This window comes from Natator depressus, chromosome 6 (assembly GCF_965152275.1).
Source record: "Natator depressus isolate rNatDep1 chromosome 6, rNatDep2.hap1, whole genome shotgun sequence".
Classification (NCBI taxonomy): domain Eukaryota; kingdom Metazoa; phylum Chordata; order Testudines; family Cheloniidae; genus Natator; species Natator depressus.
In genome coordinates, this window is record NC_134239.1 from 125,757,980 (window position 1) to 125,776,424 (window position 18,445).

General features: G+C 44.6%; 1 protein-coding gene across 1 annotated transcript in view; it reads left to right on the forward strand.

The window, feature by feature from the left end:
• The window catches only part of SOS2 (SOS Ras/Rho guanine nucleotide exchange factor 2), a 104,080-nt gene that overhangs the window by 23,307 nt on the left and 62,328 nt on the right, over window positions 1-18,445 (forward strand). The window contains exons 2-4 of the mRNA XM_074956564.1: window positions 9,703-9,828; window positions 13,704-13,835; window positions 18,117-18,281. Coding sequence (XP_074812665.1) covers window positions 9,703-9,828; window positions 13,704-13,835; window positions 18,117-18,281 — 423 coding nt within the window. The remainder of the gene's footprint in view (window positions 1-9,702; window positions 9,829-13,703; window positions 13,836-18,116; window positions 18,282-18,445) is intronic.

Sequence of the window (18,445 nt, forward strand, 5' to 3'; positions counted from 1 at the left end):
GGCATTAGAAGGGGAAAAAGAGCTGTTCAAAAACACCCTATGAAAAAGAAAAGCATGGCCTTCCAGCCCAAGAAAGGACTTCAGGCCAGGTTCAAGGTATATCTGTTTTTTCATCCCTACCCTTGGAAACAGTAAACTTCTTAGAAGGGGAGTCATCCTGCACCAAGGACGGGCAGTAGAATAGCCATGCATATTAATCTCAACCTCCCATCCATGTGACTCAAGGGAGTCTGCTCTGAGTCCCCCAGACCTGGAGGGAAGGGACAAGATCTCCTGCTTCTCTGACAACATCTGCTCAGAATTCTTATTCCAGGGTGTAGCCAAGTGACTCACTACCTGATGCGCCACCTGTGATGTTGCAGGGTTTTTTCTTTAGTCTGGCTGACCAGGTCTGCTGGTGGTCCCCTTTTGCCTTGTGACTCAGCCCTTAGAATCATAGAATATCAGGGTTGGAAGGGACCTCAGGAGGTCATCTAGTCCAACCCCCTGCTCAAAGCAGGACCAATCCCCAACTAAATCATCCCAGCCAGAGCTTTGTCAAGCCTGACCATAAAAATATCTAAGGAAGGAGATTCCACCACCTCCCTAGGTAACGCATTCCAGTGTTTCACCACCCTCCTAGTGGAAAAGTTTTTCTTAATATCTAACCTAAACCTCCCCCACTGCAACTTGAGACCATTACTCCTTGTTCTGTCATCAGCTCCCGCTGAGAACAGTCTAGATCCATCCTCTTTGGAACCCCCTTTCAGGTAGTTGAAAGCAGCTATCAAATCCCCCCTCATTCTTCTCTTCCGCAGACTAAACAATCCCAGTTCCCTCAGCCTCTCCTCATAAGTCATGTGTTCCAGACCCCTAATCATTTTTGTTGCCCTCCGCTGGACTCTCTCCAATTTTTCCACATCCTTCTTGTAGTGTGGGGCCCAGAACTGGACACAGTACTCCAGATGAGGCCTCACCAATGTCGAATAGAGGGGAACGATCACGTCCCTCGATCTGCTGGCAATGCCCCGACTTATACATCCCAAAATGCCATTGGCCTTCTTGGCAACAAGGGCACACTGTTGACTCATCTCCAGCTTCTCGTCCACTGTCACCCCTAGGTCCTTTTCTGCAGAACTGCTGCCCAGCCATTCGGTCCCTAGTCTGTAGCGGTGCATGGGGTTCTTCCATCCTAAGTGCAGGACTCTGCACTTGTCCTTGTTGAACCTCATCAGATTACTTTTGGCCCAATCCTCTAATTTGTCTAGGTCCCTCTGTATCCTATCCCTACCCTCCAGCGTATCTACCTCTCCTCCCAGTTTAGTGTCATCTGCAAACTTGCTGAGGGTGCAATCCACACCATCCTCCAGATCATTTATGAAGATACTGAACAAAACTGGCCCCGGGACTGACCCTTGGGGCACTCACTTGATACCGGCTGCCAACTAGACATGGAGCCATTGATCACTACCTCTTGAGCCCGACAATCTAGCCAGCTTTCTATCCACCTTATAGTCCATTCATCCAGCCCATACTTCTTTAACTTGCTGACAAGAATACTGTGGGAGACTGTCTCAAAAGCTTTGCTAAAGTCAAGGAACAACTAGTCCACTGCTTTCCCCTCATCCACAGAGCCAGTTTTCTCGTCATAGAAGGCAATTAGATTAGTCAGGCATGACTTGCCCTTGGTGAATCCATGCTGACTGTTCCTGATCACTTTCCTCTCATCTAAGTGCTTCAGAATTGATTCCTTGAGGACCTGCTCCATGATTTTTCCAGGGACTGAGGTGGGGCTGACTGGCCTATAGTTCCCAGGATCCTCCTTCTTCCCTTTTTTAAAGATGGGCACTACATTAGCCTTTTTCCAGTCGTCCGGGACTTCCCCCGATCGCCATGAGTTTTCAAAGATAATGGCCAATGGCTCTGCAATCACATCCACCAACTCCTTTAGCACCCTCGGACGCAGCGCATCTGGCCCCATGGACTTGTGCTCGTCCAGCTTTTCTAAATAGTCCCGAACCACTTCTTTCTCCACAGAGGGCTGGTCACCTCCTCCCCATGCTGTGCTGCTCAGTACAGTAGTCTGGGAGCTGACCTTGTTCGTGAAGACAGAGGCAAAAAAAGCATTGAGTACATTAGCTTTTTCCACGTCCTCTGTCACTAGGTTGCCTCCCTCATTCAGTAAGGGGCCCACACTTTCCTTGACTTTCTTCTTCTTGCTAACATACCTGAAGAAACCCTTCTTGTTATTCTTAACATCTCTTGCTAGCTGCAACTCCAGCTGTGATTTGGCCTTCCTGATTTCACTCCTGCATGCCCAAGCAATATTTTTATACTCTTCCGTGGTCATTTGTCCAATCTTGCACTTCTTGTAAGCTTCTTTTTTGTGTTGAAGATCAGCAAGGATTTCACTGTTAAGCCAAGCTGGTCGCCTGCCATATTTACTATTCTTTCGACACATCGGGATGGTTTGTCCCTGTAACCTCAATAAGGATTCTTTAAAATACAGCCAGCTCTCCTGGACTCCTTTCCCCCTCATGTTCTCCCAGGGGATCCTGCCCATCAGTTCCCTGAGGGAATCAAAGTCTGCTTTTCTGAAGTCCAGGGTCCGTATTCTGCTGCTCTCCTTTCTTCCCTGTGTCAGGATCCTGAACTCGACCATCTCATGGTCACTGCCTCCCAGGTTCCCATCTACGTTTGCTTCCCCTACTAATTCTTCCTGGTTTGTGAGCAGCAGGTCAAGAAGAGCTCTGCCCCTAGTTGGTTCGTCCAGCACTTGCACCAGGAAATTGTCCCCTACACTTTCCAAAAACTTCCTGGATTGTCTGTGCACCGCTGTATTGCTCTCCCAGCAGATATCAGGGTGATTGAAGTCTCCCATGAGAACCAGGGCCTGCGATCTAGTAACTTCCGTGAATGGCCGGAAGAAAGCCTCGTCCACCTCATCCCCCGGTCTGGTGGTCTATAGCAGACTCCCACCACAACATCACCCTTGTTGCTCACTCTTCTAAACTTAATCCAGAGACTCTCAGGTTTTTCTGCAGTTTCATACTTGAGCTCTGAGCAGTCATACTGCTCCCTTACATACAGTGCAACTCCCCCACCTTTTCCGCCCTGCCTGTCCTTCCTGAACAGTTTATATCCATCCATGACAGTACCCCAGTCATGTGAGTTATCCCACCAAGTCTCTGTTGTTCCAATCACATCATAATTCCTTGACTGTGCCAGGACTTCCAGTTCTCCCTGCTCGTTTCCCAGGCTTCTTGCATTTGTGTATAGGCACGTGAGATAACTCGCTGATCGTTCCTCTTTCTCAGGATGAGGCAGGAGCCCTGCCCTCTCGCGCGCTCCTGCTCATGCTTCCTCCCGGTATCCCACTTCCCCACTTACCTCAGGGCTTTGGTCTCCTTCCCCCGGTGAACCTAGTTTAAAGCCCTCCTCTCTAGGTTAGCCAGCCTGCTTGCAAAGATGCTCTTCCCTCTCTTTGTTAGGTGGAGCCCATATCTGCCTAGCATTCCTCCTTCTTGGAACACCATCCCATGGTCAAAGAATCCAAAGCCTGCTATCCGACACCACCTGCGTAGCCATTCGTTGACTTCCACAATTCGACGGTCTCTACCCAGGCCTTTTCCTTCCACAGGGAGGATGGATGAGAACACCACTTGCACCTCAAACTCCTTTATCCTTCTTTCCAGAGCCACATAGTCTGCAGTGATCCGCTCAAGGTCATTCTTGGCAGTATCATTGGTGCCCACGTGGAGAAGGAGGAAGGGGTAGCGATCCGAGGGCTTGATGAGTCTCTGCAGTCTCTCTGTCACATCGTGAATCCTAGCTCCTGGCAAGCAGCAGACTTCTCGGTTTTCCCGGTCGGGGCGGTAGATAGATGACTCAGTCCCCCTGAAGAGAGAGTCCCCGACCACCACCACCCGCCTCCTTCTCTTGGGAGCGGTGGTCGTGGAACCCCCAATCCTAGGACAGTGCATCTCATGCCTTCCAATTGGCGGAGTCTCCTTCTGTTCCCTTCCCTCAGATGTATCATCTAGTCCACTCTCTGCATTAGTACCTGTGGAGAGAACATGAAAACGGTTACTTACCTGTATCTGTGTTGCTGGTGTATGGACGCTCCCCTTTCTTCTTCTGGAGGTCACATGCTGCCAGATTTCTTCACCGTCCTCCTGTCCCGCAGTGCAGCCTGCTCTGAATCTTCAGAACGTTGTGTCTGTAGAAGCATATCCTGACGTCTGTCCAGGAAATCTTCAGTTTCTCTTATGCAACGCAGGGTCGATACCTGATGCTCCAGACCTTGAACCTTCTCTTCCAATATGGAGACCAGCTGCACTTTGTACAGACAAAGTCGCTTCTGTCCTGTGGAAGAAAGACAAACATGGCACATCCAGTGCAGGTCACAACAGCTGAACACCCCCCATCCATATTACCTTCCTTCTACGACCTTAAGCCAGGTCACCTTTGGTCTCACCTTTTCTGGGGTAAATGAGGGTTTTCATCCAGTAGTCCTCCTAGTCTTGTGTGTCTGCGATCTTTTCAGGGATGCTGTAGGGGAACCCAGTCCCTCCCTCTACCCTGGGTTCCAACACAGGGACGCTTGTAGCAATTGGTGATGGTCTGTTGCCAGACCCCTTGCTTCTTCCTACGTTGGCCTGCCTTCTCCTCAGAAGATATGACCCAGGGTCAAGTCCCTAGCCCCAGTTTTCAAATTAACAGAGGAAAAGGAACTAAATTAACAGAAATAAAGAGCAGCACCGGCTTTTCTGACCTACCACTCTATGCTCACATGTACGGTAGCTTGGGTCTTTACTGTGTTCCTTTCTGGTAGTTGAGGATCAGAGGTCTGTTCATCTTCCTAGGCTGGGCCCTTCTAAACTGAGCTGCTCCCATCTTAAGGCTGCTCCTTCAAAATTAGCATGACTTGCCAGTGCAACAGGGCGTGACTGCATAAGCATAAAGCTCTTCAACCCCCTCTTGCCCAATGCATGGTTTGTATTCATAGATATTAAGGTCAGAAGGGACCATCATGATCATCTAGTCTGACCTCCTGTACAACGCAGGCCACAGAATCTCACCCACCCACTCCTGCAATAAACCTCTCACCTATGTCTGAGCTATTGAAGTCCTCAAATCATGGTTTAAAGACTTAAAGGTGCAGAGAATGCTCCAGTAAGTGACCCGTGCCCCATGCTACAGAGGAAGGCGAAAAACTGCCAGGTATGTCCTGTCTTATAATGTGGTAGCTTGCTAGTGCAAGACTGACAACTCCCCCTGGTTTTAAAATATTTCTGACCCTTAACAGCAGCAGTAGTGGGCTAGAACACGAGTCTAGCCTCCTCTTGACCAGCGCATGCTATCCCCTGCTGATCAGAAATGCTGCCCTCCAAGCAATCCAGTCAGTTCCTTTTTGACTGATGTCAGTGAAGGAGCTTTGCAGAGGAAAAAAATTTACCTTCAACCATCACTCCACTTTCCTACAGAGCGTCATCACTATCCTTTCCTTATTTATACCCTTCCTTTCAGTCAAACCTAATTGGTTATTTAAAATGTTGAGATCTTGGTCTTTGGTGCTTGTGCATACTTTTATAATGCCTCCGCATCTAATTTTGTTTACTGCTTTGATGGTCCGGCATTGCTAGCCTTCAGTCGTCTTTAGTCCAGTTTTTGTTTGTGCCAGTGTCTTGGCACTGTTCACTGTTCTCAGTGCATCAGTACCGTCTCACCTTGGCTCTTTTGTTGGTCTGGCAACCCCTCAGAGCCCTCCTTGAGACATCACAGGCTGACTTCTAGAACTCCAGCAGGAGGCTGGCCTGGGGAGTGCTTTGAAGAGAAGGTAAACCCTGGAAGCGAAGTCTGGGTTGTTCAAGACGTGAGTGGTAGGCCTCAGTGCCAGCATTGCCCGTTGGTGCAAACCCAGCCCCACCACCATGTACCCCAGAAGGGCTACTGCTGCACCAGAGTCCTTGCCCCATGAGCAATGAACCTGAGGTCTCCACTAAGTCGTTTGCTCCAAGTGCTGGAGTCCCAAGTGCCTTGAAGTCTTGAGCTCAGGCTCATGGGATATGGTGGGCGGGGGGAGCCCCTGTTACAAAGGATTGGGACAGGAGGTGCTTGGAGCGGGCTGGCTCCATGATTTGTCTCTGTCAAAGCTTCCTACTATACAGGCAGTTCAGAATCTGAGCTGGGTTTTTCCATACTGGACTCCTGTAGCAACCTGGCCTGTTCACCTCTAGTCCTCTGTGGGCTTCGTGGTAGCCTCACAGTACCAGTTTCAGGTCATTTCTCTTATCCTATATTGGCAGGGAGAGGATCTCTTGACTAAAAATGCTGCTTGGACCCCAAGTCAGGAGAGACCAAAGGTTCAGTGACTCTCCTAGTCCCATCAAGTTTTGCCATTTGCAACAGTTGAGAACCACATCTTATCCATCAAGCTGAGTATCTGGCGTTAGCTACTCACCCATAACTAGGGTAGCTTGCTCTATCCCAGCCCAGGTTCCTCTCTCTGACAGCTTGGCTCCTGACAGGCGAAAGCTCTGTAGTATGGTGTATCTGAACAGATGGTTTGGGTCCTGGCCTCTTGAGAACCATCCACTGAATAGACTTCAAATTGTAAATTGAAAAGGCTTGTGTCATAATGGAAACAAGGCCATGGGAGCCCTTTTACTTCGCCCCCAAACTGATTACTTTCATTTATTCTGAGCTGTCAAAAGTACCAGTGCCTGCAGCCCTATGTGATCAGGTTAATGGGGAGCCTGATGCATTCAGAGATCCTCTGCATTAGTCTTCTGTGTCATGGGATATCCGTGTGGTCTTGACAAAACAGGTGAACGCTCTGTTTGAGCTATGCATTCAGTTCATAAAGTAAGAGATCTTAACACTAGGGACTGATGCACCTTTATACTAGATTTGACAAGGATAATGTAGTCTCAACTGAGATACCTTTTCATGGTGATAATAGAGTTCTACCGTAGTGAGATGAGTGCTCAGCACCCACCGGCATCCCCCCATCAGCTTCCCCCCACCCCCTCCAGCACCTCCCCCCTGCCACAAACAGCTGTTTCACGGGGTGCAAGGAGGAGCGAGGATGCGGTGTGCTCAGGGGAAAGGGCGGAGCTGGGTGGGAAGGGGCGGGGCAGTGTGGAGGGGTGGGTGGGAAGAGGCGGGGCCTGGGGCAAAGCCGGGGGTTGAGCACCCCTCGGCAGTTTGAAAAGTCTGCACCTGTGATCTGAGCGGCTTCAAGTCCTGCACTAAGCAATGTGACCGCCTATCTGTCAGGTGACGTTTGTTCTCTCAACCTCTCCTCAAAGGGAGAAACATGCGCAGTATCTTGTTTTGGCAGGATTTTTATAAATGTTCTTTTATTGTAATGTGTTTATACTAGAGAAGTCCAGGTCAAAGAAATGCACCTTGCACTTGGGGTGGAAAGTGGTGAGGTTTCTAATTGTCCTTAGTTCTTGGGAGAATTCATTCCCCAGTCTCGAACTGTCCCTGAAGGAAGAGATCTGTGTAGCTCAAAAGCTTGTCTTTCTCACCAACAGAAGCTGGTCCGATAAAACATATTACCTCACCCACCTTGTCTCTCTAACCATGGTCTTTGTCCTGGAGCTTGATGGTATTTTAGATATCGTGGGCCCAGGCCATGGAGTACATCTTTCGTTACTATCCCTCCTCTGAAAAGTCCATGTTGATATGGAATGATTAAGTATTAGTGATCCATCTTATTAGGTATTGTTTGAAAGAAACCCTTTTGAAGGTCAGAATCTTTCAATGTGAACAGGGAGCTCCTTTTGTTTCAGAAGGAGCAACCTGCATGGATCAGAGGAACAGAACTTGACCTAACGGATGTAATCTTTAGACTGTGAGCTCTTGAGATCAAGGACTATCTGTCTTTTGTGTCTAGAAAGCACCTAGTGACTATTGCCATCAATAAATAACCATGTAAAGTCACTTATTGAGTTGACTTAATCTATAATTTGCATGGGAAAATGGGGAATTTCCCTTGTTGATTGTGTACTGTGTGGCTTTTTTATGGGGAGGCTATAATTTAAATCTAAGTATTGCTTTTTCCTGATTCATATCCTGCTGAGATGAATGGGGAATCTTGATGGTCTCTCAGGGCTTGGCTACGCTTGCGAGTTAGAGCACATTAAAGCAGCCCCGGGTGCCCTAGCTCACTCCCGTCCACACTGGCAAGGCACGTAGAGTGCTCTGACTCCACAGCTAGAGCAATCCTGGTACTCCACCTCGTCAAGAAGATTAATGCTTGTTGCGTAGTGGCTGAAATGCCCGGGCGTCAGTGTGAACGAGGTGTTGCATTACTGCGCTCTGATCAGCCTCCGGAAACGTCCCATAATCCCCTTAAGTCAAGTGGCCGCTCTTCTCATTGTTTTGAACTCACCTAGGAATGCGGATATGCCCTTTGAAAACTCCGTTTCTGACAGCTGGCTCCAAGACAAAGCAAGCCGTTACTGTGGAATTCTGTGTGGGAGAGAGGGAGGGGGAGATCTGCTGCTGCCTGAACTTACAAGACAGCACGCTGACATGCTTTCAGCCCTCGAAAAACCCACTCTCTCTCCCCCCACATACACACAACACACTTCCTGTCACATTCCACGCCCCCCATTTGAAAAGCACGTTGCAGTCAATTGCATGCTGGGATAGCTGCCCATAATGCACCGCTCCCAATGCCGCTGCAAATGTGGCCATGCCAGTGCACTTGTAGCTGTCAATGTGGACAGATTGCAGCGCTTTCCCTACTGCGCTCTACATCTACAAGTGTAGCCATACCCTCGGTGTTTGTGAAATTTGAGAAGAGAGATCCAGGATAAATCAGAGTTGCTAAACCGTGTTAGCTAACCACGACCTTTCCATTAGTTTAGACACAGTTTAGTGTATTTTACCTCAGTGTAGCTGGTTGAGGTTGACCTTGGGGAGAGGAAGCCTACAGTTGATCTCACCAAGCTGAATTGAGGTAAAAGGTGGTGTTAATTTTTGACTATGCTAGGCAAAAGGTTGGGGTTAGCTACCCTCAATTTGTGCCTAACCTAGACAAGTGCAGTGACACTTACTCATTTATTCTCTTGCTCATCCATGCACACTTCACGCTGATCTTTCCTTCTCTCACAAATACACACTTCACATTTGTTTTTCTCACATACTGGACAGCAGTTCACTAGCTACTTCACCCCATTCTCACATCCATTCACCCTGGCCTTTTCTCCAAGCAATTAATTCTGTTCCCTGTCATATTCATCAGTTCTCTTTTCTCACCATCCCAGCTCCTCAGGTCTCTTTCTCCAGTCTGTTAATTCTGTCTCTGCCCTTCCCCCCCGCAGCTAAACTGATCAATACTGCTATTTTTAATGGAGGCCATTGCAGCTCTTCCTTCACTCATTCTGCTGCTGAACCCGTGGTAGGGTTTGGGGAGCTTACCTCTACAGTTGCTTTCTCACTGTCCAGGCAGCTGTGCCATTAGTCTGCTTTTGATTCACATTTTTAAAGTCTTCTTTGCAGCTGTATTTCGTTTTATCATTAAACGAAAGCATTATAATGGCATGAGTTGACGCCATTATATGTACTACATAGGAAAGCCCATGTGCGTGGGAATTTGCAAGACGATAAAATATGTAGTATTTTTAATCTGTTTGTGCTACCATATGCTCCTCCACACATCCTTCAATGCAGCTTCTGACTGAAGAAAATAATTCTACTGTGCAGGTTCAGCAACAGGTTCACCCCAGTTTTTCAGCAAAAGAAGATTCCCTCTATTACATTGAAGAGCTGATACTTCAGCTGCTGAACAAACTATGCATTGCACAGCCACGGACTGTCCAAGATGTTGAGGTGAGAATGGCAAAGCTGTCTTATCTAATACTGGAAAACAGGTGCTTGCTTACAAAATGACTGTACTCAACTATTGTAAGTAATCTAATGTTAATTTATAACAAGGTAGAATATAAATAGGGCATTTTTCTAAAAGATTAGTCAGTGTTCTGCTTTCAGAAATGGAGTTATATTTGAGCTGCAATTAGTTTCTGTTCAGAAGTCTCATAACTGTCTGGTAATATTTAAAACAAAATCTATTCTGTATTTAAAAAGTGCAGAAAAGCATAGCTAGCTGCAAATGTTTTGTATTGCTTTAGTTAAAATAGACCTTGAACTCTAGAATTCAAAGCTTGCAGGGATTTAATCTTCCTTTTTAGTTAATCCCCAAAAGCAAAACGTAAACATTTTAATGTAATGAATTTAAACTACCGATTTAGGTCCTGATCTTGCAACTGATAGAGAGTGGGCAGGTTGCTGTTAAGTATATGGAAATATATTGAACTCAGTGAGGCTCAATATTCTTGCAGCTGTCAGTCTATGCACTGTCAGTTACAGAATCGGGGCCTTAATGGGCTGCACTTTTTAACAGACACATCCAGAGTTATGTCGTAGTTTTAGATAGCTGTTATCTTTCACATTAGAAAAATTGACTGCCTAAAAAAAAAAGTGTGTGTGTGTGGGGGGGGGGGCGTTAAAAAACCAGCCTGACTGGTTTTGTAGCATATTAGACAAATTACAGCTTTGTATGTAAGGCACTTTCAGTCCACTACAAGCTGATGGTCTCATCTAATATTCTACAGATTTGTTATGGAAATGAATAATTTGTGAGTACTTATAAAATGTAAAATGTGTTTATTTACAAAACTGATCTCCTGGAGGGTTTGAGATTCTTAGTGTGTATAGTGTTTTTAAATACATTACTTGACATTGAGTCAATTGATTAATTCTTAATATTGGTTTATGATTGTTATATATTGTTGTACAAAGATTTGTATAAAGCTAAATAAGCTTATTTTATAGATGTCCCTTAATAGCCTTTATTACTTCTAGCTACCACCAGCGGAGTCTGGATTTAAACTTTATATGTAGAGGTGAAAAGCTGTGTGTTCTATCTCCAGTCCCCAAGCTATCCAGTCCTCTAGAATATAGAGCAATGCTTTGCCATGTCAGAGACTGTCACCTGCTCGCCAGCCCTGTAATTTCTGTCTTCTAATACAAAAGGAATGCTAAAATAAGTTTATGTGCGTATTAATTTCCTATTGGGTGTAATTATACTCCACATATATGAGCTAAAGATTTTAGGTATGTATTTTATTAAACAATTACACCAGTACTGATTTATGTAAGAAACTTTGTCTGTAAGATTCCCAAGTCCTCACACGTTGTTTCTTAGAGAAAAGAGAGATGCTAACCTTTTATAAAACTGCCAGTACTTTATCTGAGCAAAGAGATATCTCAGCACATAAGATTTTAGCTATACACAGGATTTAGTTTTAGTTGTATCTTTTAAAAAAAAATTGCTTTTTTTAGGTAGTGAAACAATAATATTGATAAAAGCACTTAGTAATGTAACCTAACTAGACTTGATTATTTCATTAAAAATGAGGAAGTATGTTTAAAGAGTAACTGCAAGTTCCCAAAAACAGTGGTACACCTTGAAGGTCAACAGACTTAAACTCTACCAGATGAATGTAGGAATGAGTCAAGGTCTATTCGTGGAGATCACTCTGCCACCAGACCCCTGAAGCTTAAATCTGGAGATTGTTTGCTGTACACCTCAGCTGTTCTCAGTTGTCATGATAGAACACAAGGAGATCAGTGATCTAAGATCCTGTTCATGCAAATATCTACACATGCCAGTAGCTCCCATTGGAGTAAATGGACTATTTGCATGTGAAGTTAAGTATGTGCGTAAGTGTGAACAGGAGCAAGCCTAAGGTACCCAAGACCCAAACCATAAAGGGCTTAATAGGTTAGAAACAACACTTTGAATTGTTTCCAACTATAAACAGGAAGCCAGTGCAGTCTTAAGCCCAAGTGTCATATGCACTCTGTGAGATGAACTGATAAGTCAGTGGACAGCTATGTTCCACATTACCTTGTTTCTGGGTGACTTTCAGGTGCAGTCCCAAGTGAAGTTGATTGCAGTAATCCAGTGTAAAGGTCACGAAGCAGTGAATAATTGCGGCAAGGCTTGCATCCAAGAGGAAAGGTTGCAATCTGTTTATTTGGTGTAGGATGACAAAAAGGACTCTTAGCTAGTATTGCCATGTGATCATTTAAAAGAACTTTGAATCTAGCAAGACCGCCAGATTATACACCTTCCTGTCAAAACGTGGGCAAAAGCCCTTTATTGAGGGGACACATCAACTCAGTCATCTCCTAGATGATTCCTGCAGCTAATGAGTAAAATCTCTGTCTTGTCTGAATTGAGCTTCAGCCATCTAGCCCTCATCTAGATGTCAGTCTTGACTATACCCTGGGAAAACTGAGCTATTCAGCTCTGGTGACAGTTGTAAAGTAGAGTTGTATGATGGCACCACCCAAACCATGTGTCACATCTGATGTTGAGGGAGATGAGAATAGAACCTTGCAGCACCCCACTTGAAGGCCTTTGAGGAAGAAGAGCAATTGCCCATGACCACCTTCTGGGCCCACAGAGAAAGGAACAGAGCTTTTCATCTGGGTTCAGTTCCTACTTCTGTCACAGACTCTCAGTGACTGTGGGCAAGTTACATCTTCTCTCTGTGCTTTAGGGTAGTGGTGCCCAATCTTATTACACAGGAGGGCCACATAAACCTAATCTAGAGGTCCCCAAATTGAGGGGAGCAGAGGAACGTTTGTGGGGGGCGTGGTGGGACCTGGACCAGCTCCCATAGGGATTGGGAGGGAGCATCTCCTACCCCTGCTGTGGCTCCACACCCTGCCCCCAGCCTCCATCCCTGGCTATGGCTCCGTTCCCAGACCCACTCCCAGATGCAGCCCCAGCCTTGGCCTCCTTACCCCGCCTGCCTCCTCCCCGCCCCCTTGCTCCCAGCCCCGGCTCGGGGGTTGGGGCATGGACAGGGGTAAGTGGGGGGGCAATGACCCTGAAAAGTTTGGGCATCACTGACCTAAGCACAAGCTTGTGTGGGCCAAACAGCTTCTGCATACTTCCTTGTGTAAACTAAAATGATGTAAACGTGACGACAAAACACTAATGAATCAGCCATTAGTAGGGTATGTCTACATAGTAACTAGTCATCTGTGGCTGGTGTGTGCTAGCTGACTTGGGCTCATGGGGCCCATGCTGCAGGGATGTTTCATTGCTGTATAGACTTCTGGGCTTGGGTTGTAGCCCGGGCTCTAGGACCCCACAGGGTGGGAGGTTCCCGCAGCCCAGGCCTGAACATTGACACCACAATGAAACACCCCTGCAGCCCAAGCCCCATGAGCCTGAATCGACTGGCATGGGCCAGCCACAGGTTTTACTTTGCTTTGTAGACAGACCCTTAATTCCCCATCTGTAAAATGGGAACAATATCCCTTTGTCTTTTCCAGTTAGACGGAGAGCTCTTTAGTGTCCCCTCTTACTGTGTTTGTACAGTGCTCAGTATGATTGGGCCCCATCTCAGCTGGAACCTCTAAGTGCTGTCATAATGCAAATAACAAAGGGCAGGAAGGACTGTTTTTAGGCGAGATTTGAAAGGATGCTTGTTCTGTGGGGAGTAGAAGATTGTTCCAGCCTTAGAAGTGGGGCTGCATGAAAGGAGAAAAGCCTAAGAGAGAGCAATGGAGCAGTTAGAAGTGAGGAAGCGATGGGGTACAAACATCAATAGGGAAATTAGGTGAGTGACTATTTTGCAAGCTTATGTATGCTGACTGGTTAAACTGCATTTCTTATGTTTGGGCAGGAGCGAGTTCAAAAGACATTTCCTCATCCAATCGACAAGTGGGCTATTGCTGATGCACAGTCTGCTATAGAGAAACGAAAACGAAGAAACCCTCTCCTCCTACCTGTGGACAAGATACATCCCCTATTAAAGGTATTTTAGATAAGTCTCAGAGTTAATTTTTACTTTATGCTATGTTTTGCTTGTTTAGCATAGTATCTTTAAATATTTCTTTTTTAATTTGTGTGTAAACTATTGTAGAAAAGAAAAGACAAATCCAGATCAGTTTCTGATGTTGGTTGGAAGAGTAAAAGTAGCCATTTTAGTATACTGTATTTATGTAAATATAGCACTAAACCAAACTTTTGAATCTCTCTTGTTGTAGACTTCATTTATTAAAGTTTAGTTCTACTCTGAAAAGTTAACTATGTAAAAAATGGTGACACCTTACCCCACATATCTGCTCCCTTTATATATTCAGAGTTCTACTTGGTCACCTTTAGCCTTTAGTATCTGCATTTACTGCTGTATTGGCACTGTGGAAGCAAAACAGCTAAGAGGGATAGAGCTGGATCCTATTCCTCGAACATTAACAACAGAAATGTTTACTGAATTCCAATCAATTACATTTGTGCAGACCTGTTGGAGTCAGAAGGTGTCACTGAGGCAGAATTTGACAACAGTGAGTTTTCCAAGGCAAAACAGAAGTCCTAATTTGAACTACAAAACATTTATTATGGGGGGCGGGGGTTGAGAAGGAAACTAGCCAACTTCACACTCAGATGTATAGAGCTAGCAGATAAATTTTACTTTCAAACTACGCAAGTTTGATATGGAAATCGTTGAGTCACAAACATTTAATCCCCCGATGCTATTTTTAGTGTCATTTTTCTTAGCAGAACAGCATTTCCAACGTTCAGATCAGTGTAGCTGTAGCAATAGCTGAATTAAGTTCACTTCATTGCATGTGTAAATGGAAGAGGGATAGATCTCCCTTACTCAACCTTCCTCCCCATAGCCTTAGGAAAAGGAAAGTAAGTTGCTATTCCTTTACTCATTCATACTTGTTTCACGTGACCAAGTGTCAGTAAGTGACCAGGAAGTTCTAAATAAAGAGACCACAGAAACAGTGAGGGAATAAAAGTCTGTTGCTTTTGGAACATTGTAGTTTATGGATGGCTTACATTATGAGTAATTTACAAGTGTACTTTAGAAGGGAGCTATTAAAGATCAGCAAGGTCTGGGAAGCATTTCTGATCTGTACATATAATAAGATATTATTTATACAGTGAAATGTAGCTTTAGTTAAGTTTAGTTATTAGCCTGAATAAGGGCCATATTTTTCTAAGTAAAGAAATAACTGGTACTGCAACATTGACATGCTTAGTCTTCAGTTTAGTAAGTTCGCTTCTTTAAGGTCACAGTAAACAATTTATTTTTTATTTTTTGTAATTTGTGTCAAAGTGCTCATTTGCTTTGAAGGGAACTAGGTTTGGCTCAATTTCTAGGTATGGCTCTTAAAGTTGCTTCTCCTTTTCCTTTATTTAGAAATGTATGTTAGAAATCTCTGCTTGGAAATATTATTTAAATACAAAATTATGTACCGGCATGTGAAGATGTGTTCTTTAAAAAAAAGGTGTGGTGACATTCTTTTATAGCACTGCAAATTACTTTAAAGGGTTTTTAAAAAAATTAAGACCGTTGTGCTATAATATGTACAGTTCTAAGAAAGAATTAACAGTAAAGTTCTTATGGTTTGTCTTACGTAGCATTTCTCAAATACGGCCAGTGTGGCCACATATGGCCATCAGGGGCTTTTCTTGTGGCCACAGCCTCCGGGCAGTGATTGGGGTGGCAGCAAAGCAGTGGTCCCGCCCCCAGGGCCAACAGCAGGGGTTAGACCTGCTCCTCCCCACCCCCGAGACACATGCTGGAGGAACAGACAGCTACTGAGTTCCCCACCTTCCTGGGGTGGCAGACAGCAGGCTCTGGCCATGGAGCTCCAACCCCCAGCTGTGGGGCTCCCCTCCGCCCATCTCCTCTGGCCTCCACCAGCCCATCGTGCATTCCCCCCGTCTCCCAGTTCCCCCCTATCGACCTCCCCATCCAAGGCTTAATTTGTCCCCGGGCTTGCTAGGACTGAGTAAGTCTACTACTGTGAAAAGTGATATTTGTATGTTTGTTAATATCACTTTTCACAGCAGCAGACTTACTAGCTAGCAAATCTTTTTAAAAAAGCAAAAGGAACAACAACAAAAAAGACAAGAACCTTCAGAGCACCTTGTTTGTGTTTCTGTTCTGGTCCAGTAAAGAATAGAGACAACTGTACATTATTTTTATTATTGAGTCTTCAAAAAGATTCAATAAATTACAATGATTTGGACATGTATATTTGATTTTCCTAAAGTTAATTAAGAATTTTAGGAAAAATTGTCACTGTGGCCACCAAAAAATTTGTTGTGAGAACCCCTGGTCTAACATATCCTCACATCAAACTTAATGGCAGGAAAAATTCTTGTTTGGCTTTCACTTCTTAACTAGTAGTGCCACTGGTTAAATTTGAAGAAACCATGAAAGCCTGGAAGTTCGATTTCTTGGGCATACTGTTGATTTTTGAAATGGGATTTTTTTAAAGCATAGGTTTATCCTGAATTAGTTTTACAATATCCACTGATTTTTCATCTTTAAGTCAATCTTTAAAAATGCAAAAGTTTCTTCCTATTAAGGTATAGTGTGGGTCTGTTTCTCTCCATGCTTCATATTTCCAAAATGTAAAAGGAAATTCCTTCTGTCAGATGGTAGCATGCGGAATAAAGTTAGCAACTAGCATAAAAAAAGAAGACAAACAGCAGATATGTATTCGATACCAGGCAGACTTGAGACCTTTTCAGTATCTCTCTCTGGAATAATAATCAGACTCCTATCTATTGAGTATAATATCGTAGTTTACGACAGTGGTTGGGGGTGGCTGTTGAGAAGAAAAACCTAGCAGCTGTGAATAATGCTTTTCTTTCTAGAGATTACTCATTACTAAGGCTAAGATTTTTTCATGGATATTTTTCGTAAAAGTCATGGACAGGTCACGGGCAAAAAAGAAAAATTCACGTAAGCCGTGACCTGTCTGTGACTTATGAAAAATATACTTGACAAAATGGGGATCTGTGGGTCCCCACATCGCCTGAAGCAGGGCAGCTGTGCAGGGGCTAGGAGCCATTTGCAGCAGCTGGGGGCTGCAGGGTACCCCTGCCACCTGCAGCTCCGGGGGTCCCCTGCCTCCTGTGTCAGCCGGGGGTTGCCCCACTGCCCGTGGCGGCTTGGAGCTCCAGGGGCCGCCAGATGTGCCACGGGTACCCTGCAGCTCCCTGCCCCTGCGGGCAGTGGGGGACCCTACAGCTCCTGCCCACCACAGGCTGAAGTCACGGAGGTTGCTGGAAGTCACGGATTCTGTGACTTCTGCGACCTTCATGACTAAATCATAGCCTTACTCATTACACCAGTAAAATCAGCTAGTGGGCAAGTATATAGGACCATAGTAGCTGGTTTTAAATGATGCATCCCAAAATAGATGATGGCATGATACAAGGTTAATATTACTAAAATGCACAAGCCTATCTGTATTTATTCATTATGGTCCTATCACAAATATTTAACAGGCAAAAGGTGTGGGGTGAAGTAAACCCTCAGCAGAATATGAAAAATATCATCCTGTTTGAAATCTTTTTGAAAGAAGAACAATGTCTTCTCGGTTTTTCTCTTTTACTCCACTTTCTTTTCTCCCAAAGGTTAATTAACCCCTTCATATTAATTTGAGCATAAGTATGTGATTTCTTCAGTTGCACATGTTTTGTGTGAACACTTAATTCCTATTTAAGGTTATATAAAATGGCCACATTGGGTTAGACCAATGGTCCATCAAGCCCAGTAGCCTGTCTTTTGGCAGTGGTCAAATGTTCCAGGATAATGGACAGGCTAACGTGAATTACAGCTTGCAAGAGATTAAGAGCAGACAATTTTTGATTCTGCAAAAGGTGCAAACACATTTTGCATTAAAAATGTAAAAGGAAGAATCCTTTTTTCTCCAATTTCCATGTGTAGACTTTCATCGTGCAAGGACTTAGGCTTGCTTAATTTTAAGCACATGAATGGTCCCACTCAAGTCCTTTAATTTTAATGGGATTTGAAAAGCCATGTTTCTGTAGCAGGCAAAATGTGACAGTGGCGTGTTTCTAAGCTCTTCCTTGGTAAATATTGCTGGCCACAGACTCCCGTTTTCTGTTCTGTGCTCTGGCTATTGCAGCTGTGTGTGAGCTGGTAACTCAAAGCAAAAATCCTTTTGGTAAAAATGCTAATATCTTAGTTTTCAAATATGGTGCTCAACGTCAATAACTTTCAGGCATGACTATAGTTTTACTGTGTTTTCTTTTTAATTTGCAGGAGGTTCTAGGCTATAAAGTAGATTATCATGTCTCTCTTTATATTGTGGCTGTTTTGGAATATATCTCAGCTGACATTTTGAAACTGGCTGGAAATTATGTTTTCAATATACGACACTTTGAGATCTCCCAGCAAGACATTAAAGTGTCTATGTGTGCTGATAAGGTAAGAAATAGTTGATTTGCTATACTGATGTTTAAATGGCTTATCGCTTTAGTTTCCAACTGCATCATACTGTTATGATTATCATTATTATGACACCTCTTTGTAATGGTAGGTTTTCCACTCTGTCTTTCTAGTTTCATCTTTATTAAATTGTTCAGAAACCT